This window comes from Rhinopithecus roxellana, chromosome 19 (assembly GCF_007565055.1).
Source record: "Rhinopithecus roxellana isolate Shanxi Qingling chromosome 19, ASM756505v1, whole genome shotgun sequence".
In the NCBI taxonomy this organism is placed as follows: Eukaryota; Metazoa; Chordata; class Mammalia; order Primates; family Cercopithecidae; genus Rhinopithecus; species Rhinopithecus roxellana.
The window spans coordinates 28,211,426-28,237,333 of record NC_044567.1 but is presented as its reverse complement, the minus strand read 5'-3'; the positions used below and the strand labels follow the sequence as shown (position 1 = coordinate 28,237,333).

The window sequence follows — 25,908 nt, the reverse complement described above, 5'->3', positions numbered from 1 at the left end:
TGAGTCCAGCTCCTGAATCTGTCACGTACCAGCTGTGACTTTGGGCATTGTATTTAACCTCTCTGTCTGCCCTTCACCACACCCAGTTTCCTCATCTGTAAATTGGGATGAGAATAGTACCTACCCTACAGGGTTATTGTATGAGAAAGCCCATTACCAATAAGGTGAGCAGACACACGGAGAAGGCTGAGACTGACGTGATTTTTCTCAACTTAGAATAGGGGTCCAGAAAACACAATGAAAGGGACAAGAACAGGAAGATGGAGGGGCATGGGCCCAAGAAGAAAGTATCTGATTGAGACAGATGCACTCAGTGAAGCCACACAGGACTCTGTGCTCAGTTTAATGCTCTGCTGTCACTGTCTTGAAATTCTTAATAAGTTTATAACATGGGGCACCATTTTTTCACTGAGCCCCACAAATTATGTACCTGGTCCCGGGCACAGGTATCGGTGCCAGAGGCAGCGTGGGTGGGAGGCTGCTGGGCAGACAGAATTGTGTTGCTGGAGAAGCCTAGAGGTTCGTTCACCTCACTGCACTCTATTGAATAGCCACGGTGTGTTGAATATGCTAGACACCACAGAGGATAAAAAGATGAGTCAACAGTTGCCTGAGTTCATGTTCTGATTCATAAGGAATTCAAACCATATACTCTCCTGTTAGAAGGGTTTTAGAGTAGCATCAATTGAGGTTACCTTTTGTGAGAAAGAACTTCAGTGTGGCCTTTTTTTCCCCCAACTTTTATGTATGTAGACTTCATAATATTTTGTAAGTGACCTCAAAGAAAATGTTCTATTAAAATTGATAGCTAAGTATGTAAACACTGGCCATTGATCAGCTTTCATATTATCCACAGCAGTTTTGAAAGCAGATCCTTTATTCCTTACCAAAAACTACTGCTTTGATATTGGAATAACTAATCCTTAGAAATTTATTATTTAATTATAACATTTGGACAGTAACCTACGAGACATGAAAGATTTCTGTGAGTCTGTATTGTCAGCTGATGACTTGGAGTTGGAAATTTGAAATGTTTGAAAGTTGAAAATATTCAGAGTCAGATCATAATGATATCATGTAGAAAAGATTTGAATACTTCAAGGAACTTCAAGGCCTCATTGGAGAGAGTCTTTAGTCAAACAGCTCTTATTCTGCTTTTTTATTCTAGCAGGGTTATTACATTGAAGTGGCTAGTGCAGAAATCAAAGACCTTTCTAAATGTTGATGTCAGTTAATCAGAGAAGGGTGATTTCCATAGATGACATGCTCTGCTAGAAAAAGCACAAAAATGGGAGCCAAAAGACCTAATTTCTACTTTTTAAACAAGGCACACTCCTCTGTGCCTCAGTTTACCCATCTGTAAAGCAACGCCTCAGGTGGAGGACCCCACATTGTTAATGATGCCACTCTTTAGGTGAAACTCTGCCCAGATCAGCCTAAAGGGCCTTTCTGGCCTCCTACACCTCAAATTCAGCATCCCATGGGGTAATTAAGCTTACTGGGGATTCTAGTCAAATAAATTATGCTCAAGGAAGGAAAGCTTCTGTTGTAGGATGTGAAATAAAAGGAAGAAAAAGGAAAATATAAAAAGAAAGAGAAGATGACAGTGGTGCGGTCAAAGCTTATAAGCTTAAACCCCACACTTAAAATCTCTGCAAAATCCTGGGAGATAACATTCTCTCACCCACATCAGGACTTTAGGACAAGGGAGAAATCTTACTCTAAAGAACAGTAAATAACTGAGGATTGAATACTAAGCATCCCTGTCATTAGGCCCTCCCTCCATCCTCCCAGCCAGCAAAAATTTCACACCGCCCTCCCTTCTCCAGAGGTCTCACCTCTCTACTGCTCAACAAACTCCCCCTAGCTGACTTTAGGAATTTCATCCCTCTCACTGTCTTCTGTAGCAGCATTTGGTTCCTAGACCACCGATTCTAGATCAACTTTGCATTTGCTAAGTCAAAGACCATTTCCTCATGGTTTCACCTTTTCGTGACTCCAAAGTGTTAGCAGAGTTCTTCAAAATTCCACCGCAGTATGTTGAACAGAATGCATAGAGCAGTGGTTCTTAATTGGGGAGGAAGGGCCCAGCAATTGTGCCCCTCCAGCAACATTTGACAATGTTTTGTGACATTTTTCTTGTCACAAATGACAAAGAGGATAATACTGGCATGTGGCAGGTAGAGGCCATGGACACTGCCAAATATCCTACAATGCACAGAGCAGCCTCCACAACAGAATCAATCAGTCCCCAAATGCCCATAGTACTAAGGTTGAGAAACCAATATAGAAATTTATTTTCCCACTGATATGAGTAAGTCCATCTCCCCTTCAAAGGCAAAGGAAGCGAGTCAGTTTAGCTTTTGAATAGTAATTTTTTTCACCATACTGTGTTTTAAAATAATTTGTACTTGTCTTTCCCCAGTTAAAGGGTTTTGGGTATAGAACTTTTAAATGATGTCTCCATTCCCTGAAGAATAATTATGTGACTTCTAGATTTCTAGCACTATTATCTCTAATAGATTTACTTGCTAGGATCTCAACAGTTACGTGTCCCAATGGCTCCGCAAATTCAACATGTCTAACACTACTTTGGCCACAGCTATAGCTTAGAACTTCATCCTTTTTCACCTGTATTCTACCTCCTAGTGAGTCGTTAGATTCCAACAAAATCTTCTCTCATATTGCTCATTTCTGTGGCTAGCCATATCACCCACCCCATTCTCCAGGCGTCACCTAATCCCCTGTCCACATCCAGTAGATCACCTGGTCCTATAACCTGTTTCTCCTTAGCCCCTTCTTTCTCTCTCTCTCCCCCTCCCTCCCTCCACTCTTCCCTCCCCTATATTACTCCTCTGGTTCAGTCCCTCAACACAGATATCTGGGTTAATTAAATAACTCCTTCTGACTATTCCTTTCTCCAAGTTGACCTTTCTAAAAATCCATGCTATATAAATCCATTCATATTTCTTCCCTATTTTACCAACTTTTAAATACATTTCTTGGCTTTCAGAATAATGTTCAACCCTTTACCTGGCTGAGGTGATCTAACTCTTGCTGGTCTCTGTCCCATCTCTTTTCACTCTTCCATGTGGAATTCTTTAGTCTAACTTTTTTGAGCTACTTTGTGTTACTTCAGCACACGCCCTGTCTCGGGGACTTCACACATGCTGTTTTCAGCAAAGAATAATCTTTTCCACCTCTTCTTCTTACCCAGCACCTAATCATCTTGAAATCTCAGCTCTGACATGAACATCACTGCTCTGGGAGAGTGTCTCTGTATCGCCGGAGCCATCCTTCAACATGTGTGTCTCTCAAATACCCTTAGAATGAAGGGTACTTTCATCACATAAATTTGTGACAGTCCCTCTCCCTGGAATTCATACCCAATATCAGAATATTACAAGTTCTGGAAAAAGACTGCCATAAAAATATATATTTATCTTTGATCCAATATTTACCAAACTTACTTGAACATTTAACTTATTTTTTTTTCCACAAACCTATTATCGTCTGTTTTTGGAAAATTTTGCCTTAATCTGATTTAGGAAGAGCTTTCTTTGCTCCTATAGATACCCCAGGCGTAGCTCTATTACAGTACTTTTCACACATCCCTATAATTGCAGAGTCATTTTCTAATAGGTCTCATATACAATAGACTGACTACAATGCCTCAATAATAAAATAATCACCATGTTTTTATCAGCATTATACATCCAACACCTAGAACACATTTTAAATATCTGATAAATATTTGATAAATAAATACATTGGACAAAGGACAATCTAGTTCATTGCTATTAATAATTCACATATGTTAAAGAGTAGGTGCCTGGCCAGGCGCGGTGGCTCACGCCTGTAATCCCAGCACTCTGGGAGGCTGAGGCGAGCAGATCACAAGGTCAGGAGATCGAGACCATCCTGGCTAACACAGTGAAACCCTGACTCTACTAAAAATACAAAAAATTAGCCAGGCATGGTGGTGGGTGCCTGTAGTCCCAGCTACTCGGGAGGCTGAGGCAGGAGAATGGCAGGAACCCAGGAGGTGGAGCTTGCGGTGAGCCAAGATAGCGCCACTGCACTCCAGCCTGGGCGACAGAGCAAACCTCAGTCTCAAAAAACAAAAACAGTAGTTGTGTTTTTTGTTGTTGTTTTTGTTGTTGGTTTTGTTTTGTTTTTTTGTTTTTTGTTTTGATAGAGAGTCTCACTCTGTCACCCAGGCTGGAGTTCACCATGTTGGCCAGGCTAGTCTGGAACTCCTGACCTCAGGTGATCAACCCGACTTGGCCTCCCAAAGTGCTGGAATTACAGGCATGAGCCACCATGGCCAGTCAATATCATTGTTTTGATAAAATACTTTAATATTCAAGATAGAATATAATTTGTGATATTGACATGCTTTCTGAGCGTGCCATGTTTAAGTAAATTTCTTAATGTCTTTATCCTGAAGATAAGGGTTGATGCTTGGTCTGGCTTCTCAATCTGGCATGGGCATGGAAATCTTTTTTATTGTTTTGGGAGTCAGTTTTGAATTTGTTGCTGTTGTTGTGTGTTTTGTTTTTTAAGAAGACCACAACTAAAGACCACAACTCAATTGTGAGTTATTTGGGGTCATTTTCTGCCCCAATGGTGGCTACTGAAACCAGCACAAACTGTCAGAGCAGTTTCATTAAAGGTATTAGGAGACCCTTGGCTTTTTAATATTAAGCTCAAATCAAAATGACCTTAAAAGGCAGTAACACTGAAGTCAGAAAATCTGTATTCTAGTTCAAATCACTTGTAGCATGATTTGGAGATGATCATTAAATCTCACTGATTCTTGTTTCTCCCAGTAACTTAATATGCTGATAAATTTATTCTCTGTCTTCCGAAGGTGATATGAGAATTACATGAGATGATCTATGGAAAAACTGTAAGCTTGAAAGCATTCAACAAGGTACTCCCAAATGAAATGCAAGCCCCTCAAAGGTGGAGCTTATTGATCACTCTCATGCTTAATACCTGGAAAAAGAGATATTCATAAATATTGAATTAATTAATGCAGATAATAAAATAATAAAACATTAGCCCTGAAGCTATGTTAATACAATGGGAACAAAAACAAAACACATTTAAATATTGTGTTAGTCCAGTCTCCCATTATTATAAAGAAATACCTGCTGGGCGCAGTGCCTCACACCTGTAATTTTGGCACTTTGGGAGGCCAACTTGGCATGCAGATGGCTTGAGCATAGGAGTTCAAGACCAGCCTGGGCAACATGGCAAAGCCCCATCTTTATAAAAAGATACAAAAATTAGCTGAGTGTGGTGGGCCGTGTCTGTAGTCCCAGCTAATTGTGAGGCTGAGGTGGGAGAATCACCTGAGACCAGGGAGGTCGAGGCTGCAGTGAGCTGTGATTACACCACTGCAATCCAGCCTGGGTGACAGAGACTCTATCTGAAAAGAAAGAAAGAAAGAGGAAGGGAGGAAAGGAAAGGAAAGGAGAAAGGAGAAAGGGGAAAGGGGAAAGGAAAAGGGAAGAGGGAGGAAGGAAGAAAAGGAGGGAGGGAGGGAGGGAGGGAGGCAGGAAGGAAGAAAGGAAGGAAGGAAGGAAGGAAATAAATAAATACCTGAGACTGAGTAATTTATAAAGAAAAGAGGTTTAATTGGCTCACGGTTCTGCAGGCTGCACAGGATTATGATCTTGGCATCTGCTCGGCTTCTGGAGAGACCTAAGGAAACTTAGAATCATGGCAGTAGGTGAAGGGGGAAGCAGCCAGGTCACATGGCCAGAGCAGGAGCAAGAGAGAGAGAGAGCATGAATATGCCACACACTTTTAAATGACCAGATCTCATGAGAACTCACTATTGTGAGGACAGTACCAAGAGATGGTACTAAACCATTCATGAGAAATTCACTTCCATGATCCAGTCACCTCCCACCAGGCTCCATCTGCACCATTGGAGATTATGTTTAAACATGAGATTTCGGTGGGGTACACATCCAAACTATATCAAATATATAAATATATGCCATATTTATACATCTGTTTGTATATATGCCTATTGATGAAAGGCCTGAAGTAGATGAAAGGTGACCAAATTATGAAAATTTATAAGGAAAATTAAATGTCAGTAAACATTAGAATCAAATAGAAGCTTATATGATGTATAAGAAATTAATACTTTTGTTAAGAAATTCAGTGATAGCCAGATATAAGTCTATATCAAGAACAATTTTAAATGGTTAAAAATAAAATTCAAATATTCTTATAGCAATCAAGATATACAGAAGTTCAAATATAATTTGAAGTGGTTGGAAACATGGATGAACTTTACCTAAAGAAACTCCCAGCTCTCTGCAGGGGTGACAAAGCGATTTCGAATACAGTTATCTGTAGGTGGGAAAAGCTCGGTCTACATTTGTTGGCAGTGCAGAAGGATTCCCCGACACCCTGGCTTGCAGGTTTTGGAGGTGGTGGGCAGATTCAGCCAGTGATTGGCAGCTTTTGGACACCACCATTTACAGGGCTGAGGAATGTGAGGGCACTGAAGCCTGGGAAAATGCCTGCCTCCCAGGAAACAGGGAACACAGGCTCTTTTTCTCTTCAGTCCAAGGGGCCCACGCCATAGAGCCTACTGCCCTATCTGGAAACTTGTAAGAAATGCAGAATTCCAGTCCCCACCTGAGACCTTCCAAACCAGAATCTGCTTTTTAGCAAGGTCCCAGGTGATCCAGGTCCCAGGAGCATTGGCCTAGAGGTTGTTCTCAGCAGGACTGCTTGCTTTAGATGTGTGGCTGGGGAGGAGCCCAAAAGATACTCTTTTTGTGTAACATAAAGAGACTTGCCACACTCTGAACTTGTCTGGAGGATCCTGAGAACTTGGAGGCCTCCCCCGCACCCTCAGTTGAGGGGTCCTAGCCTACCAGCCTGTTCACCAGGAAAATATTCCTCCTTTGCCTCTCACAACTTGCAGACCCACTACTACCCCAAAAGCCTGTCTACATGTGCGCTGAGGACTCATTTCCCTGTAATGGGTTAGAAAGATCTGGATGTTTGCAGACGAGTAACAGTGAGGAGAAAAAATGCACAAGGCATTGAAGATGACTCAGCGGTTTGAAGGAGGAAAGAACAACACAATCAGAACAAGTGGCTCTCTGTGAGGTAGTCTTAAAGAAAGAAAGAAAAAGGACACTAAAAGAAAATAATGCAAATTCCTAGGTAGACTAGGGAAATTATTACAAAGGAATGATCCGAGAAAAAGAGAGTTCTTGAAACTCAAAAACATTGCTGAAAACTGAATAAGGTGTCTTGAAGTTCAGGTGGAAGATTAGCACACAGAGAAGAAAAACTCAAAGAAATGGAAATTATGCATGCTAAGTGAAAAATACATATGGAGGACACATCTTCTTGTTGGTAGAGGATGAATAGTTTCAACTTTCCTGAAGAGTGATTTGCACAACCCATCTAATATTAAACTGCATCTACCCTATTATAAAGTACTTGCAATTCACAGAACTACTTTACAGTATAAGACCACACATCTAAAAGCAAATGTTCAAAATGCTTGGTCATTACAAGCCCACTGTAATTGCAAAAAATTACTAACAACCTGAATGTCTGTGAATATAGGATTAGTTAGGACATGTCCATAAATGATTCCTACTTAACCACTAAAAAGAATAAGATCTCTGTACACTGACTTGGAATCAGTGTCCACAAAAATATCATTAAGAGAATAAAAGCATATTATAGAAAATTATCTAGCATGACTTATAGAAAATTATCCAGCACAACCTTGTTTTTGTTGTAAAAATTTTCATGACATACATATGTATGGATAAAGGTTTATATATGCATGCTTTCATAAGCATAAAAATATTTAGAAGGATACCCTCACGTGCTGTTGATAGAATTGCTTCTGAAAAATGGGGATGTTGGGGAAAGTGTTTACTTCTTTGTGTGCTTCAAAATAAATCTGTGCAGTTCTGAGTTCTTTTACTTCATTTGAGTGGGTTTCTTAATATTTTCTAAATGTTTGATAATGAAAATTGCTTATTTAAATTAAAAATATTTGTAACTGTTAAAAAGTTATAAAGAAATCAAAACACAAGGAGTCATGTATAAATACAAAACACTTAGCATGTATAAATAAACATGCTAAGTCAGTGGAATGGTTCACCAAGGCTTCAGCAAAGGCACAGAGTCAAGGCTAGGAAAAACAAAAAACAGCAAATTCCAATACCGTAGGAGAAGCCATTGGCAGTGTTTATAAAATTAGTAAAATACGAGTGAGGCCAAGGGATTGAAAAGCTACTGTGAGCAAAATTATTAGAAGTCATGAAAAACAATCTGATATCACTTTTTGAAGTTGAGTTCATTGTGGGGTCAAATCAGAACCCACAGAGAAAAAAAAGGTCATGTCCCTCGACTGTAACCATTTAAGGAACTAGTACAGAATATTTTAATCCAATGGGTGGTACAGTTCTTTGTACAATAAGTTTTCAGTTTGGACTTAATGAAGACAACATAACTGTCACACAGTAAGCACTAGGATTGGGCCAGTTCTCTTCCAAATGCCTTATATGTATTATCCTCCAATAAACACAACAATCTTAGGAGAAGTACAGTGCTACTCTTACTTCTATTTTATAGATGAAGGTCTCAAGACTTAGAGAGATTAAATAACTGGCCAGAGGTCACACTGGAGGTTGGTGGAAGAATTGAGACTTGAACTTCTGGCTCTCTGATATTGCTTCTGCCCCCAGAGTGGGGGCCATGGGCAGAACCCCTACAACTCTTGACATCACATCACTATGCCTTCATCACATAGTCTTGGCGTTTAAAGAACACTTGATCAAAGCAAAGAGGAGATACACTATTCGTAAATTATTATTATTACCTGATAATTGGCATATTCTATCTTAAATAAAGCCTTCATTCTTAAATTAATTTCACAGGTAATTTAAGTGGTTACCTATACTCCTGAGAATAAGTGGGATAGAGAATAGGTAGTCCTACCATAGCATTAAGCAAATAAGTACAATTAACATAAGATAGAATTAATTCAAACTTCAGAATAAGAGGGCAGTAGCCACCTCATCTCAAAATTCATAATCTTGAACATATAGGAACTAGATTATTGTGTATTGTAAAGAGGAATAGGTATATAGGAGATTTTACTCCATAGGTTATATTATACAATTACACTTGCATTGATGCAACTTTTTACAAACCATAAACATTTTAAATAACTGACAACTCAAACCAGATATCCTAATCGGCATAGAACACTCAGAAATCTAAGTGATCTTATTTTCTAATGAGTATCAATTGTAGGTTACAGATGACAACAAGATGGGATCAACCACAGGAACCAGGGTGAGAAATTGAGATCAATAAATGGTATGGAGAATCCCCTAGTTGAGCGCTTGGTTTAAAGATAAAGTTCTTAGAAGAGATCACAGACAGAGATGTATCCTCAGTGTTCAACACAGCTCATATGAAAGTGGATTTCAGCAAAGGGACCAAAGAATGTGTCCCAAGGGCTTCGGGCAAAGTCTGTTCTGTATGAACCTTGCTACTGAATCAGGCGCATGTCCTACCATGATCCGAGGAGGATAACCTGCTGACCATGCAGATCTTCTGAGGTGGGCATAGCACAGGGCAGAGCCAGGATGTACCTCACATATCCCCTGATGTGGGAGCAGAGAGACTAGGCTTCCCTAGCTAAAGTCTTCTAAGATCCACATAAGAAGATCCCCATTTATGATCTCTTAAAGACCCTTGTGTGGTGGGAGAATGGACTCTGCCAAAGTATATGCAAATAATATAAATGGTGGTCCCTCAAGTGAGCCAGTTCCTCCTGCCCAGGGTCTTGCACTCAGTGATGTTCCCTTGCTTGGTCTGCTCCATACTCGCCATCTGCCTTCTTATGTCCTGCTCTAGGGTAAGAATAATATCTCCCTAGGGTTACTATGAGGAATAAACTACTCAGTACATTAGGAGGTTCTCGATGCATTAAGCACTCCATAGTAACTGTTATTATTATTAAATATGAACTTTTTACCAGATGCTATTTCAATGCTTCCCCAAATTAGACTTCCTTGACCTTTCTGTCTGAATTGATTACCCAATTTCACCTTTCCTCCTCACTGACCACTGTGTAACTTTGTGTTACGTTGTGATGCAATCTCTCTAAACTGTCCAGTTGTCTCTCCAGCCAGACAGAGGTTAATCACGAGGGGAGGGGATGTGTTCTTAGGGCCCAGCACAGTGCCTTGCACATAGTAGGCATTCAGTAAGCATTCAGTGAAGGAGTTAATACTTTGAAGGCCTCTCTTTCTCCTTTAAGAATTCAGGTTTTTCTTTGTCTGTTGTGGAAATAAGCTTTAAAAAAGCAGAGGTGAGTTTTTATGTAACTCTCTGGTCTGAAAAAGCACACTGCCACAGTATGCTTAACTGCTTGATTTATTTTGTACCTCAAGAAAAATGATCAGTAACATTGAATTGAATAGATACATAATGCAGTCTCAAGGACATCCCTGAATAGTTTTCAAAGTAATCAATGATATTGCTGTGAAAATGTTGCCCAAATGAAGACTTCTTGTCCAATGAATCTGTCAAGTAATAGACAGATAATTTTCTTTGTTAATACTTTTGTGACCAAAGAAGAACCCATTATGTGAGACAGCAGTAAAAACTTTTCTCAGTAGGTGAGAATGTTCCAAATTTGTTTCCTAGCAACAAGTTCTTCAAAGGAGCTGAAGGGTACACAATTTCAGAAGAATTTTCGGTGCACTCTTTTTGTTTGGAAGGGCAGGGGGTGGGAGGAAATGTGTGTCAGGCTGTGATCAGAACAGTGTTCCAGTTAGTGTCACATGTGAGATCTTGTTGGCTCAAACTATAGAATAATAACTAACAACTAATAATAACTTCTTCCAGTTAGTGACACATGTGAGACCTTGTTGGGTCAAACTATAGAATCCATCTGAGAAATTCAGTCCGATAAAAATGTATCAACCTCTTACCTGTATAAAGAAGAATTATCTGTATTATTTGTGGGCCCAGAAATTTAATAATTTAACAATTTGTCGATCAATAAGCCCCCTCCTAACCATCTTCACAGATAGTAAATGAGGAATTGGGTGGCTTGCTAAAACAGGTAGGGATTTTTTAATAAGGATGTTGACTGGAGATATTGAGTAGTTGGAGGAATGAAAATTGGAGAAAAACAATCTGGAAGAGGAATTTGGGACAAAGGTGCAGCTTTGACTGTCATAAATGGAGACATCTTACCCAAGCGAGACCTCCATAGCTACCTTCCCAGCTCCCATTTCATGGATTTATCATATATTCTTAATTTAGTTTTACAACTTGGTCTGCTGATAATAATAACAACAACAGTAACAACACCAGGTAGTACTGGAGAGAGTGCTGGAGACAGGAAATATGATAAATCTGGTTGCCTAGTTCAATGGCTTAAGACTTTCATCATTTTCTTGCTTCTGGAGCATATTGACACGAGGAGGACTTTATCTAACTATTTTATATATATAATTGTATTTAACCCTTACGGCAATTCTTTGAAATAGCCACTAGTAACATTTCTATCAATTTTAGAGCATTGAACCAATTTGCCCATTATTAAGAAATGGCAGAGCTTGGGAAAACATCGTTCCACTGAAGTAACTAATCTGACCTATCCAGATCACTGTGGGTGATGTGGAAAGATCTTTCTGTAGGTCTGAGGACACCACGATTTGAGTGCTTAGTCTTAGAGATGATCTGGAATCACTTGAATCTCAGAATGCAAATAGTTCATATCAATCATAGGGACTTTCCTGCCATTTCCTATTAAACCTACTGCACTAAAAAGTACCCCTTTCAATATAACCACAATAGGTTCAATAAATTATGGATTTGGAAGCAAGCTGAATTGTCTGGTGGGCTGCCACACTGAACAAATTACCTGCACAATTGGCCTTCCAAGCATAGGCACAGTCTATTTGTCCCTCCCCTTTCACCAACATCTTGAATAAAGAGAAACTTGGCTTTGGTTTCAATCCCTCTCCTCGCATCTCCCACAAAAGCTTTCCATTTCTTGGAAAAGGAAACTGTCCATTTATCCTAATAAGTATGAATTGAGAAAACCATATCTTTAGGAGAAGTTTCATTTAAAGGAACAATGTGTCAGAACTTGGCCAACAAGAACAAGGTACAATGTCAGTGTGAACCAGAAGCAAGAGAGTGATGAGCATCTAAGCCATTGAATGAGCCAGCCAGACTTACCATGTTTTCTGTCTCCAAGATTGGACCTGGGAGACAAAGCAAGCATCAAGTAGTCTTGAAATTCTAGGATATTCAGGAGCAGGGAGCAGAGCATGTGATGAGATACAGCAGCTAGCATAAATGTTTTCTTTCTGGGCTACAGCCTCCTGTATCCCCAAGAAAAGTCTCCCAATAAATATATATTCTTCTGTAGGCTAGGCTTCTCTCTGTCTTTTTTTTTCAGTCAGTGGCTTCAAATTTGACTCCTTTTTCATTTTGAATTAACTGTTGTATAATTTTTTAACATTCTTCTTTTCTTTCTTTGTTTCAGAGGCTACTCTTTAAAGACAGGCATTTTACTTGCAGCAAAATGTAAGTACGTTTCCTCCTTGAAATGGTATCTACTTCTCAGCTGTAATTCCTAAGCCTCCTAATCTTTAAGGCTCCCATCTCACATTGCTGCATTTTTAAAGTCTAGCTCAACACACACAGCCAATCTAACATTTCATACTATTGATTTGTGTAACACCATGGAGCATTTCAGAAACCATTTTGGAAGCAGATTCAGCCTAATTGTGGTTGTGACAATATTGCATCTAAAGCTAGATAAAAGTGAGGAATAAAAAAATAGGCAACGTTCATTTATATATTATGACCATGTGACACTAACCATTTAAATATTCAGTTCTCTCAAATGACTAATTTATTACTCTTTTCCCATTTGCTCCTCACCGTGTAGTCACAGACTGTTTCTTGTTTACCAGCATGGTAGTAACCTTAATAATTCCTTCCTGTGTGTACTGCGTTATGGCCACTCTGTAAACCAGTATTCTCTCCAGAACTAATCTCCTGTGTATTATGTTTCTTTATTCTTAGTACTTCCAGTGTCTATACCTAATTACAAATCCCCTCTATTCTGAAAGACCAAATAAAATTATAGCAGATCTGAACTGGGAGTTCCTGAGTTTTGTCTTTGGAATTAGAGTTATTTTTTTTTTTCTTTTTTAATGAAATGAAGGTAAGAATAATTTTTTTTTTTTTTTTTTTTTTTTTTTTTTGAGGCAGAGTCTCACTCTGTCGCCCGGGCTGGAGTGCAGTGGCCAGATCTCAGCTCGCTGCAAGCTCCGCCTCCTGGGTTTACACCATTCTCCTGCCTCAGCCTCCCGAGTAGCTGGGACTACAGGCGCCCACCACTTCGCCCGGCTAGTTTTTGTATTTTTAGTAGAGACGGGGTTTCACCGTGTTAGCCAGGATGGAAGAATAATTTTAACAAAGGAAAAAAAGAAAGTTTCATATGTCTCTGGTGTAATTTAGTAATATCCAATGTCCACAAGCAGGAGGTAGATTTAGCTGTAATATAAAGACCCTAACTGTTCAAAAGTACCTCAAAATGTGTAAGTTGCTTGTCACTAAGCAAGTAATCAACAACTATAAGGTAGATGGTTGAGTCATGTACCCTCATGGAGGCTACATCAACTCTCAGCTTCTAATTTATACAGAATTTCCAGCAGAGAATGCATCTCAGTAGTCACTGAAGCATTTAATTAGACATTCTAGTACCTATCAGAAACCAAAGAGCACAGTTAAATTGTATATATTATACATGTTCTAATAAATTCTCTTTTGAATCATTCAGTCCCTGAGAAGATTATATGTTCAGCTGAACTGCAGGAAAAACTTAGTTTTTACTGATTTCCCTGGATGATAGTTTTTTGTTTGCTCTCTAGAATAAATTGATCCCACTGCTATACATCAAATATTCAAGCGTTAGCACAAAAGACATTCACCCTCAAAACATTCAGATTTAATGTCAACATATTACGCATTCACTGAAATTTTTTAAAATGTCAATCTCTGTATTATCTTGCTTTAGTCTTTATTTCATTATCAAGACACCTGCATGCTATGAATGTTTTAAGCAGCTTTTACCAAGAAAGTCATGTTAAATTTTATGAGTAGTCTTCTTTTCATGTGCTATCATGAGTGTATTGTTTGTACAAATGTTAACTTTTGACTGTATTCTTTCTTTTGAACACAGAAAGCTGTTCAGGGGAAATTGCCTATGTTTACTTTCTTGCATATTCATATTTGCTGGCTCTTTACCATACTGTTACTGCCTATTTAGGTTTTACTAGTATTTTAAATAAGTTAATGTTAAATACCGAAAGATACTTGGTGTATATTAATCGTGAAAATTTGATGAAGGGTAATTTAAGGCAGCATTTTTAAGTCACTATATGTAAATTTAAACACCTACGTGTTACCCTAGGATCTCTTCATCAAAAGTTCAGTTGAAAGTGCCCTTTATCTTTCAGACTGAAAAAAATAAAATAAAATAAGAGGGTGGGGAATGGCTATTTTACCTCAGAGGTCTCAACTTGTGATTGTTTGTTTTCTTTTCATATTTTTTTTTCTTAGAAACATACAGGGTGCTTAGTGACCCTGTATGTTTCATTAGTAAATATTTTGAGAAGAAGGAAGCTTACACTGGAATTATACACAATCCAGACAAAACGGGTCTACCCGGCTCCCCAAGCAATCTCTGAGCAACTGGGGAAAGGTTGGTCTGACCCACGGAGTCACAGAAACACATTAAAATCACCAGGCAGTCTTGACCTGGGTTCCTTTTGGCAGCTACGTTGAATCAGCCCCTCTGGAGTTGACATTTTGTCCTCATGATGATTGTATTATTCAACCAATGCAAATGGAAAACGACCTAATCAACGTTCCATTCAGACAAGACTTACATCTACAGTGAATGACAGGAGACTTTCCAAGTGAAGATCCTGCAAATGTATATGCAACACATAAAATCCCAACCCACGGACGGAGGACAGCCTCATCCAAGTCAGGAAAATATGCCCCCATAGAGGAATAAGGCTGGGCGGTGGAAGGAACTCAGGAGAAAAAATCAAAAGGCTAATGGCTAAGTCCCAGTTCACTCCTTCAGTAGTATGATTGCAGTATGTTACTTAACCCTTCAGTTTCAAAGTATCTTTTTAGGGAAGGAGAGAGGAAGGAAGACATTTTTCCTGACCCCTTCAAAGGGTTGTTGTGATAATCACGTAGTATAATGTTTTGGAAAAATTTTACCATCTAAAAATGCTTTGTATTACCAATAATCTTATTACATTATTGGAGACCCTGCCTGTTTTAGTGGGAGTCCTTGGGATTCTGGTGGCAAGCTTTGGGCTTTCAAATTAATACTACACAATAGAAGAAAATAGAACACTATTGGGCCAGGTCAGTGCTCTGGAAAGACTTGCATGCACATTCTTTTGTTTATTTTCAACTTCTCATATTCTTTAGGACCACTGCCTCTGGTGGAAGAGAATTATCTTCTGGGTGGTATGGGTGAGAAAGTTGCCAAACAAACCTGAATTATCCAGAGGCCTGTAAAATGCGCGATTGCTTTTTAAGAGGCATGGTGATATCGTGTGTTCCTTTCGATTTTTGGCAGTAACCATTTTCTGCAATTTGTGGTTTTGCAATTTCTCTTTTCACAGACAACACCCTGGCTCTCATTCAATGACCCATTGGTGGGGGTGAGGTGGGGAAAAAGAAAGATTCCCTGGGGCCCTGACTGCTCCAGAAAAAGAAGGAAATGTTAATGAAATAAGTCAGAAAGAACACTAGAGACTAGTGGAAGCTGGTTTGTTACGGGGGAAGAAACAACTTTTAATAAATTGCATGGTGTGGCTAGGATTTTAGCTGGGTCTTTCATCGTCTGGGCAAAGACTTGTTCTTCTCTTAATTCTTCTTGCCTCTCCATTGAGCTCTGTTTGGGTTACAACATCAATCTTTTCTCTTCATTTTTTTCCTGTATTCAACAAGCCTAGAGCAGTCTCTTTCACTGTCTCCTTGGCCTCTTATAGAGGGATTTTCTTTAAATATTCCATCTCTAAGTATCCATTTGCCAATTACATTAACTTATTTCATGTAAATTAGCTCAAGAGCTATGCACCAGAATTTTTTGCCCTCATTCTGGGTGCCTTTTCTTCCCCTTCCTGATGGCTTTAATGCCCTTTGCAGAGGAGGTCTGTGGTCAGCAAAGCAGTACAGGGATGTAGCATTTATCTAGGCGAGAGTGATTTGTTCTGTTTCTATTCATTGCCTCTGGAAAGGGTTTGCAGACTTTTGTTTGCTTTTTTATGGCTGCTAGGCACTGTGCTGAAGGATTTAAAGTTGCATCCAGTGTTAACCTTGTATTCTTTCTCTGTTCACTTTTTTATATCAAAACAGTCCTCTGTTTCCCATGGAGTGGATTCCCAGGGCCTATGCCCATTGTTCTTGGGCTTTCCATGCACAAAGGCCACGTATTTCTTCTCTTGTCATGACCTAAATATCATTGCTTCTTGTACTTCTAATTGCTACTCATATGTTAATTACAATCCCCCAAATTTCACATATTTCAGGAAAATATGATTTTACTGTGTGTGTGTGTTATAAACGTTTAGGGAATTACTTCTGTTATGGAATCATAACTCATGGAACTTTGATTTTGGAAGATGCTTTCAGTATGATGCAGTGCAGCAGCCCACCCCTAGCTGTCCTCACATCTTCTCTCGAAGCCCTTCCTCTATCTCACATGGTAACGTAATCCATTTTTTAATAGCTCGGTATTCAAACTTTCTTTTGCTAACCTGAGATAACCTCCGTCTGACTTTGGGTCATTTGTGCTAGTTTTACCTTTTGGAACAGCTCAGAAGTTGACTCCTTCCCCACATGACAACCCTTCAAGTATTTTGGAATCTGATCCCGTATACTCTCTGAGTCTTCCTTGTCCAGGCTAAACATCCTCAATTCCTTCAGCCATTCTTCACATGACTTGGTTTAGTTATCCTTTTCCATTTATCCCAGTTGCATTTTTCAATGCTCCTTTTAAAATGTTACAGCCTGAACTGAAAAGAATACCGCTGAGATGGCTGACTAGTATAGAGCTTCTAGAAAAAAACAAAAACAAAAAGGAATGCTCATTCTGGTGTGTTAGTTTTATTACAATAACTAAGAGCACATCAAAAATTTTAACAGTGCTTTAGTCCTGAGGTTAATCTAAAACCTCTAGATACAAAAGCTGCTACAAAAACAGATTTTCAGTCATGTATCTTTGCACTTGGTTTTGAATATAATGCAAAATACATTTATCCCTGCAACACTTAGTAATTTCAGAATATAAGTGAAACTATTCAGAGTTTTTTGAATTTGAATTATTTTAAATCCTTTGTCAGTTTAATCTGCCTCTTGGCTTCATTCAAGAGATTGGTAAAGACAGTGAATATCTGGATTTTAAGCTCCTCAAAGGTGGAACCATGTTTTATTCATCTTTGTCTCTCCTGAAATGTCTGTGATATTCTCTTAAACAACCAGATGCTCAGTAAATGCTTATATTAACTCAATCAATGGAATCAAATACAAAGTAGCTTTCTAACACCCAGTCTGGAACCTGTCTTTAAACTGATATCTGTGCCCTTTAGAAACTAAGATAAATACTTAAAATACACTATACTGCTAATGCTTGGCAACTTTGTAGCATTGTAGAGTTAACTAATAGTGCCACCTCAAGGGCTAGATAGTCTGAATTCTAATCTTGCTAGACTTTACTGGTTATGTGCTTTGGAGCAAATTAGATCACCTTGTCTGTTCCTGACAAATAAAATGTAATCATAAATTATTTGTGTCTGCCTCATAATGTTTTTGTGAGGCATGTAAATGCATGCTCAAATTACATGTAAAGAATATAGAAAAATTACTGGTAATATAAAAATAATAATTAATAGTAGTAATAGTTGTATTGTTGTTGCTTTTGTTACTATTTTCAATATATGCTAATAGAACCACCCAATCCTAAGAGGAACAAAAAATAACTTTGGTATAACTTGTTCGTATTAAACCCATCTTGACTTCAACTAATAATTTTATTATCAAAATGCTAGTGTGATCTGAATATAACTGACTGCTTCATGGGCCATTTAAGCTCAGACATGCATTCGAAAATGAAAAAATCAAAACATCTAAAAAAGTGACAACAATGTAAATTTTTACCAAAGTCCTTCAAAGGGGAATTATGTTACATTCTACAGCAAAATATTCTAAAGATCTTCTTAACCCAAATTTCTCATTTTGAGTAACAACTGAAACATTTTACCATTCTCTCTCTGCTTTATAAAAACAAAATGTGCTGTTTTGTTCTTGTTTTTTTCTCACTTACCTCTTCTCTCCTAATCATGTCCAATTCTCCAGAACTACTAAATTACTAGCCTAATCTTTTCTGTCTATTACTCCTCCATTCTCTATATAATTTTATGTGGCTCTTCCAGGTGGCATGTGAAAAGTTGTGTATGTTTGCCTATGTGTATGTGTGTGTGTACATTATATATTATATGCCTAATGTATAATATATATTATGACTTTTACTGATATAATAGATATGTAACAAAATTTATGATTGATGAATGAGTATAGTTTCCATGTAAACATTGTTGATATTTATATATATATGTTAATGAGTGAGACAAAAATGAAACAGAAAAGATATACATCACAGGTCCACTCTTCATCAGTAATGTGAACAACTTCTTTGCTAAACTGGATAATAGTTTTGAATACAGTTGAATATTTCTTCAAATTTCCATGTTACTCACAGTATGACAGCTACAGACAGAACATTCCTTTTTGTTTAATCTGCATTAGTAACATTCTCATAACTTTCTTAAACATAGATGATCAACAAAACAATAAATCAAGACCTGGTTGGTAGCATTTGCCAATTTCTGTGGTGTAAATGCTCCTGCCATGGCCATTTTCAAGTTAATGTGATGTCACTAAATGTGTAATTAGGAAGATGTACAGCAACACACCTTTATATGGTATTTATACCATACGGATACAAAACATGCAAATAAACTAAAAAGCATAGGTAATTTAAAATGCAGCAAAATAATTAAGAAGTGATGAGTTTTTAGCACTTATTTCCTTTGGGGTTTTTTTTAAGCTTTTATTTTAGGTTAACGGGTACATGTGCAGGTTTGTTGTATAGGTAAAATTATGTTACAGGAATTTGTTGTACAGATTATTTTATCACCCAGGTACTAAGACTAATACCCAATAGTTACTTTTTCTGATCCTCTCCATCCTCCCACCCTCCACCCTCAAGTAGGTCCCAGTGTCTGTTGTTCCCTTCTTTGTGTCCATGAGTTCTCATCATTTAGCTGCTACTAATAGGTGAGAACATGCAGTATTTGGTTTTCTGTTCCTGCATAAGTTTGCTAAGGATAATAATCTTCAGCTCCATCCATGCTTCCACAAAAGACATCATCTCATTCTTTTTCATGGTTGCATAGTATCCCAGGGTATATATGTACCACATTTTCTTTATCCAATCTGTCATTCATGGGCATTTAGGTTGATTCCATATCTTTACTATTGTGACTAGGGCTGCAATGAACATTCACATGCATGTGTCTTTATGGTAGACTGATTTACATTCCTCTGGGTATGCACCCATTAATGGGATTGCTGGGTTGAATGGTAATCCTGTTTTTATCTCCTTGAGGAATCACCACACTGCTTTCCATAATGGTTGAATTAATTTACACTCCCACCAACAGTGTCTAAGTGTACCCTTTTCTCCGCAACCTTGCCAGCATCTGTTATTTTTTTTTTTTTTACTTTTTACTAATAGACATTCTGACTGGTATGAGATGATATCTCACAGTTGTTTTCATTTGCATTTCTCTAATGTTCAGTGATGTTTGACTTTTTTCATATGCTTGTCAGCCACATGTATGTCTTCTTTTGAAAAATGTCTGTTCGTGTCCTTTGCCCACTTTTTTTTTTTTTTTTTTTTTTTTTTGAGATGGAGTCTCGCTGTCACCCAGGCTGGAGTACAGTGGCCGGATCTCAGCTCACTGCAAGCTCCGCCTCCCAGGTTCACGCCATTCTCCTGCCTCAGCCTCCCGAGTAGCTGGGACTACAGGCGCCGGCCACCACGCCCGGCTAGTTTTTGTATTTTTTAGTAGAGACGGGGTTTCACCATGTTAGTCAGGATGGTCTTGATCTCCTGACCTCGTGATCCGCCCATCTCGGCCTCCCAAAGTGCTGGGATTACAGGCTTGAGCCACCGCACCTGGCCCTTTGCCCACTTTTTAATGTTTTGTTGTTGTTGTTGTTTCTTAGAAACTTGTTTAAATTTCTTACAGATGCTGGATATTAGACCTTTGTGAGATGCATAGGTGGCAAATATTTTCTCCCATGCTGTAGATTGTCTGTTTATTCTTCATAGTTTCTTTTGCTATGCAGAAGTTTTTACATTTGATTAGATCCCATTTGTCAACTTTTACTTGTGTTGCAATTACTTTTGGCATCTTCATCATGTCATTTTTGTCCATTCCTATGTCCACAATGGTATGGCCTAGGTTGTCTTCCAGAGTTCTTACAGTTTTGGGTTTTACATTTAAGTCTTTAATCTATCTTTAGTTGATTTTGTACATGTAAGGAAAGGGTCCACTTTCAATCTTCTGCATATGGCTAGCCAGTTACCCCAGCACCATTTCTTGAACAGGGAGTTCTTTCCTCACTGATTGTTTTTGTCAGCTTTGTCAAAGATCAGATGGTTGTAGGTGTGCAGCCTTATTTCTAGGCTCTTTATTATGTTCCACTGGTCTATGTGTCTGTTTTTGTGCCAGTTCCATGCTATTTTGGTTACTGTAGCCCTGTGTTATAGTTTGAAGTTGGGTAACGTGATGGCTCCAGCTTTGTTCTTTCTGCTTAGGATTGCTTTAGCTATTCAGACTCTTTTTTGTTTCCATAGGAATTTTGAAATTGTTTTTCCTAATTCTGTGAAAAATGCTATTGGTAGTTGGATAAAAATAGCACTGAATCTGTAAATCACTTTAGGCAGTATGACCATTTTAATTATATTGATTCTTCCTGTCCGTGATCCATGAGCATGGAATGTTTTTCCATTTATTTGTGTCATCTCTGATTCCTTCCTTCTTCCTTTCCTTTCCTTTCCTTTCCTTTCCTTTCCTTTCCTTTCCTTTCCTTTCCTTTCCTTTCCTTTCCTTTCCTTTCCGTTCCGTTCCGTTCCATTCCTTTCCTTCTTTCGATGGAGTCTCACTCTATTGCCCAGGCTGGAGTGCAGTGGTGTGATCTCAGCTCACTGCAACCTCTGCCTCCCAGGTTCAAGCGATTCTTCTGCCTCAGCCTCCCGAGTAGCTGGGACTACAGGCAAGTGCCACCACGCCCAGCTAATTTTTTGTATTTTTAGTAGAGATGGGGTTTCACCATGTTAGCCAGGATGGTCTCAAACTCCTGACCTTGTGATCCGCCTGCCCTGGCCTCCTAAAGTGCTGGGATTACAGGAGTGAGCCACTGCGTCTGGCCCTGATTTCTTTGAGCAATGCTTTGTAGTTCTCATTGTAGATACCTTTCACCTCCCTGGTTAGCTGTCTTCCTAGATATTTTATTCTTTTCGTGGCAATTGTGAATGGGATTGCATTCCTGATTTGGATCCTGGCTTGGCTGTTGTTGGTGTGTAGGAATGCTAGTGGGTTTTGAACATAATTTTGTATCCTGAAACTTTGCCGAAGTTGTTTATTAGCTGAAGGAGTTTTTATTCCAAGACTATGGGGTTTTCTAGATACAGAATCAGGTTGTCTGCAAACAGGGGTAATTTGACTTCCTCTCCTCCTATTTGGATGCCCTTTATTTCTTTCTCTTGCCTGATTGCTCTGGCCAGGACTTCCAATACTATTAGGCTGTTGCAAAAGTAATTGTGGCTTTTACATTTACTATAATGGCAAAAACGGCAATTACTTTTGCACCAACCTAATAAATTGAATATGAGGAGTGAGAGAAGGCATCCTTGACTTGTGCCAGTTTTCAAGGGAAATGCTTCCAGCTTTTGCCCTTTAAGTATGATGTTGGCTGTGGGTTTGTCATGGATGGCTCTTACTATTTTGAGCTGTGTTCCTTTATTGAGAGTTTTTAGCATGAACTGATGTTGAATTTTATTGAAAGCCTTTTCTGCATCTATTGAGATAATCATGTGGTTTTTGTCTTTAGTTCTGTTTGTGTGATGAATATCATTTATTTATTTACATTTGTCAAGCCAACCTTGCATACCAGCGATGAAGCCTACTTGATTGTTATGGGTTAGCTTTTTAATATGCTGCTGGGTTTGGTTTGCAAGTATTCTATTAAGGATGTTTGCATCAATGTTCATAAAGGATATTGGCCTGAAGTTTTTGTTGTTGTTGTGTCTCTACCAAGTCTTGGTATCAGGATGATGCTGGCCTTATAGAATGAGGTGGGGAAGAGTTCCCTCTTCAATTTTTTGGAACAGTTTTAGTAGGAATTTTACCAGATCTAAACACCCACATCTTTGTACATCTCTTTGTACATCTGGTAGAATACTGCTGTGAATTCATCCAGTCCTGCCCTTTTTTTTTTTGGTTGGTAAGCTATTTATTACTGATTCAATTTTAGAGCTCATTATTGGTCTGTTCAGGGAATCAATTTCTTCCTGGTTCAGTCTTGGGAGGGTGTATATGTCCAGGAATTTATCCATCTCTTCTAGGTTTTCTAGTTTATGTGCATACAGGTGTTCATGGTAGTTTCCGATAGTTATTTTTATTTCTGTGGAGTCAGTGGTAACATTCCCTTCGTCATTTCTAGTTGTGTTTATTTGGATCTTCTCTCTTTTCTTCTTCATTAGTCTAGCTAGTAGCTTATATATAATTAATTTTTATAACAAACTAACTCCTGGATCTTTTGAAATGGTTTTTTGTGTGTCTCAATTTCTTTCAGTTCAGCTCTGATTTTGGTTATTTCTTGTCTTCTACTAGCTTTGGGGTTGGCTTGCTCTTGCTTCTCTAATTCATTCAGTTGTGATGTTAGGTTGTTAATTTGAAATCTTTCTAACTTTTTGATGTGGGAGTTTAGTGCTATAAATTTCCCTCTGAAGGCTGCTTGAACTATGTCCCAAAGATTCTGGTATGTTGTATCATTGTTCTCATTAGTTTCAAAGAACTTCTTGGTATCTGCCTTAATTTCACTACTTACCCAAAAGTCATACAGGAGAATGTTGTTTAATTTCCATGTAATTGCATGGCTTTGAGCAATTTTTTAGTCTTGACTTCTATTTTTACTGTGCTGTGGTCCAAGAGTACGTTTGATATGATTTCAGTTCTTTTGCATATGCTGAGGGTTGTTTTCTGTCTAATTGTGTGATCGATTTTAAAGTATGTGCCGTGTGGTGATGAGGAGAATGTATATTCTGTTGTTGGGGACAGAGTTCTGATGAGGTCTATCAGACCCATTTTGTCCAATGTTGAGTTCAGGTCCTGAACATTTTTGTCAATTTTCTGCCTCAATGATCTGTCCTCAAAAATACCGTCAGTGGAGTGTTGGAGTTTCCCACTATTATTTTGTGGGAATCTAAGTCTCTTTGTAAGCCTCTAAGAACTTGCTTTATGAATCTAGATGCTCCTGTGTTCAGTATATATATATTTAGGATAGTTAGACCATCTTGTTGAATTGAACCCTTTACTATTTTGTAATGCCCTTCTTTGTCCTTTTTGATCTTTGTTGGTTTAAAGTCTGTTTTGTCTGAAATTAGGGTAGCAACCCCTGCTTTTTTACTAACTTCCATATGCTTGGTAGATTTCCTCCATCCCTTTATTTTGAGCCTATGGGTGTCATTATATGTGAGATGGGTCTCATGCAGACAGCATACCATGAGTCCCTTGATTTTAATGCAAGTTATTCAACTAAGTTTGAATAATTTAATTTGTAGCAATGATTGTGTTTAACAAATAGCTTACAAATTCTTGAAAATCTGACAGTTGCTCCCCGGCAAACTGGTACAAACCATCTCTAGCATAACACTGGTCCTTCCTCTTTAGACAGCAGTGAGGGTAGGAAGTGGGAAGAAGAGATTGGGATATGATTGTGAATATTAAGTTGATTTTTTTCTCAAGTTACAATTTTTTTTAAATCTGTTTTAGACTTTTGCCAAAGATCAGAGACAATCTCCTAAGTCTTCAGCAGGCAGTTTCTACCATCCTTGCCATGAAAATGTTTTCATCTTTAGTATTGATTATGATTCAAAGATTTCATCATTCTATCTTTTCTAAACAATTTTTTCGACTACAAGAATCACAAGTTAAAGAGAATGGGGAGGAGAGGATTGTAAGGTACAGATATTTAATGAAATCCACAAATAGAAAAAAAGCTTAATTGCATCTTATATTAATCTGAACTGCAGAGCTCCATAAGAAATGGAGAGAGGTTGGTTAATGATTACAAAATTACAGTTAGATTGAAGGGAAAAGATCTAGTGTTCAGTAGTGAAGTAGGGAAAGGTAGTTCACAATAATGTGGTGCAACAGTTCAAAATAGCCACAAGCTAACAATTGAAGTGTTCCCAACACAAAGAATAAATGTTTGAGGTGATGTGATGTTACCAGTTACCCTGATGTGATCATTACAACATTGTATGCATGTATCAAAATATCCCTTTCACTCCATAAATGTGTACAACTTTTTAAATGTATCAACCTTTTAGAAGCTAAAATACATATTTTTTAAAAGGAATCAGAGCTGCTGTCTTCTCTCTGGGGCCTCATAGTATCACCTACCTCTGTTGACAAGGTCAATCTATTTACTCTCCAGATTGTATATGTCCCAAAATGGCAGCCACAGGCATCAAGGCTTAGACATTTTAGCTCCTCTTTCCGCTTGGGAAATCCACAAGGATTTCTAAACTCCAAAGAAAAAAATTCCCATGGTTCAAGTCTTTTTTCCTTGGCAGGCTACTGGTCAGCATACAAATGGGGTTCCTCAGATTGAAACACTTCTGGTTGCATTAGATGTGACTCCAGCAGAGTTGTGGGAAGGGATAGGGTCAGAGGAACATCAAGGACTATGGGCAAGGACAGCTTACATATTAGGGAGCTGTGAATAGAAAAACATAATGATTGACGTTTTTAGTGTAGTATTCATAGGCTTTTTCATTAAGAAGAAGAAGCATTATGAAATATTTCAAACATAGAGAAAATAATATAATGAGTACCTATGTTTTGTCACTCACATTTAACTAATTTAAGTACATCAATTTTTGATTCAGATTTGTATAGATTTTAAAGAAATAAATTATTTTAAATGTAATTAAATCTTCATATGCCCCCTTTCCTGATCTGATTCTGCTCTTTCATTCTCAAAAAAAAAAAAAAAAAAAAAAATCACAATCCTGTGTGCTTATCCTTGTTTTTCTCTATCAGTGAGCAATATCCATCATTGCTTCATAATTTTTAAGTTTTCATAAATGATACCAAGTCATATATGCCATTCTGTATTTTTTTTTCAGTCAACATTATGTTTCTGAGATTTATTCAACTCGACATGTGGGTATAATTTGCTATTTTAACTCTAGATAGTATTCCATTGCATGAATATATTGCTATTTTCATTCCTTCCTTCATTCATTCATTCATTCTATTGGTGAACAATTAGGTTGTTGACAATTTTTGCTATAAAAAAATACTGCAATGATTATCCGTGTAGCTTCATGCACCTGGGCAGAATTTTCTCCGGGATACCAAGATGTAAACTTATTGGATTATAAGATATATATCTCATTAATATTACCAGATC

General features: G+C 38.1%; 1 protein-coding gene across 1 annotated transcript in view; it reads left to right on the top strand.

The window, feature by feature from the left end:
* The window catches only part of ANKFN1 (ankyrin repeat and fibronectin type III domain containing 1), a 352,347-nt gene that overhangs the window by 62,992 nt on the left and 263,447 nt on the right, over positions 1-25,908 (top strand). The window contains exon 2 of the mRNA XM_010380653.2: positions 12,584-12,624. Coding sequence (XP_010378955.2) covers positions 12,584-12,624 — 41 coding nt within the window. The remainder of the gene's footprint in view (positions 1-12,583; positions 12,625-25,908) is intronic.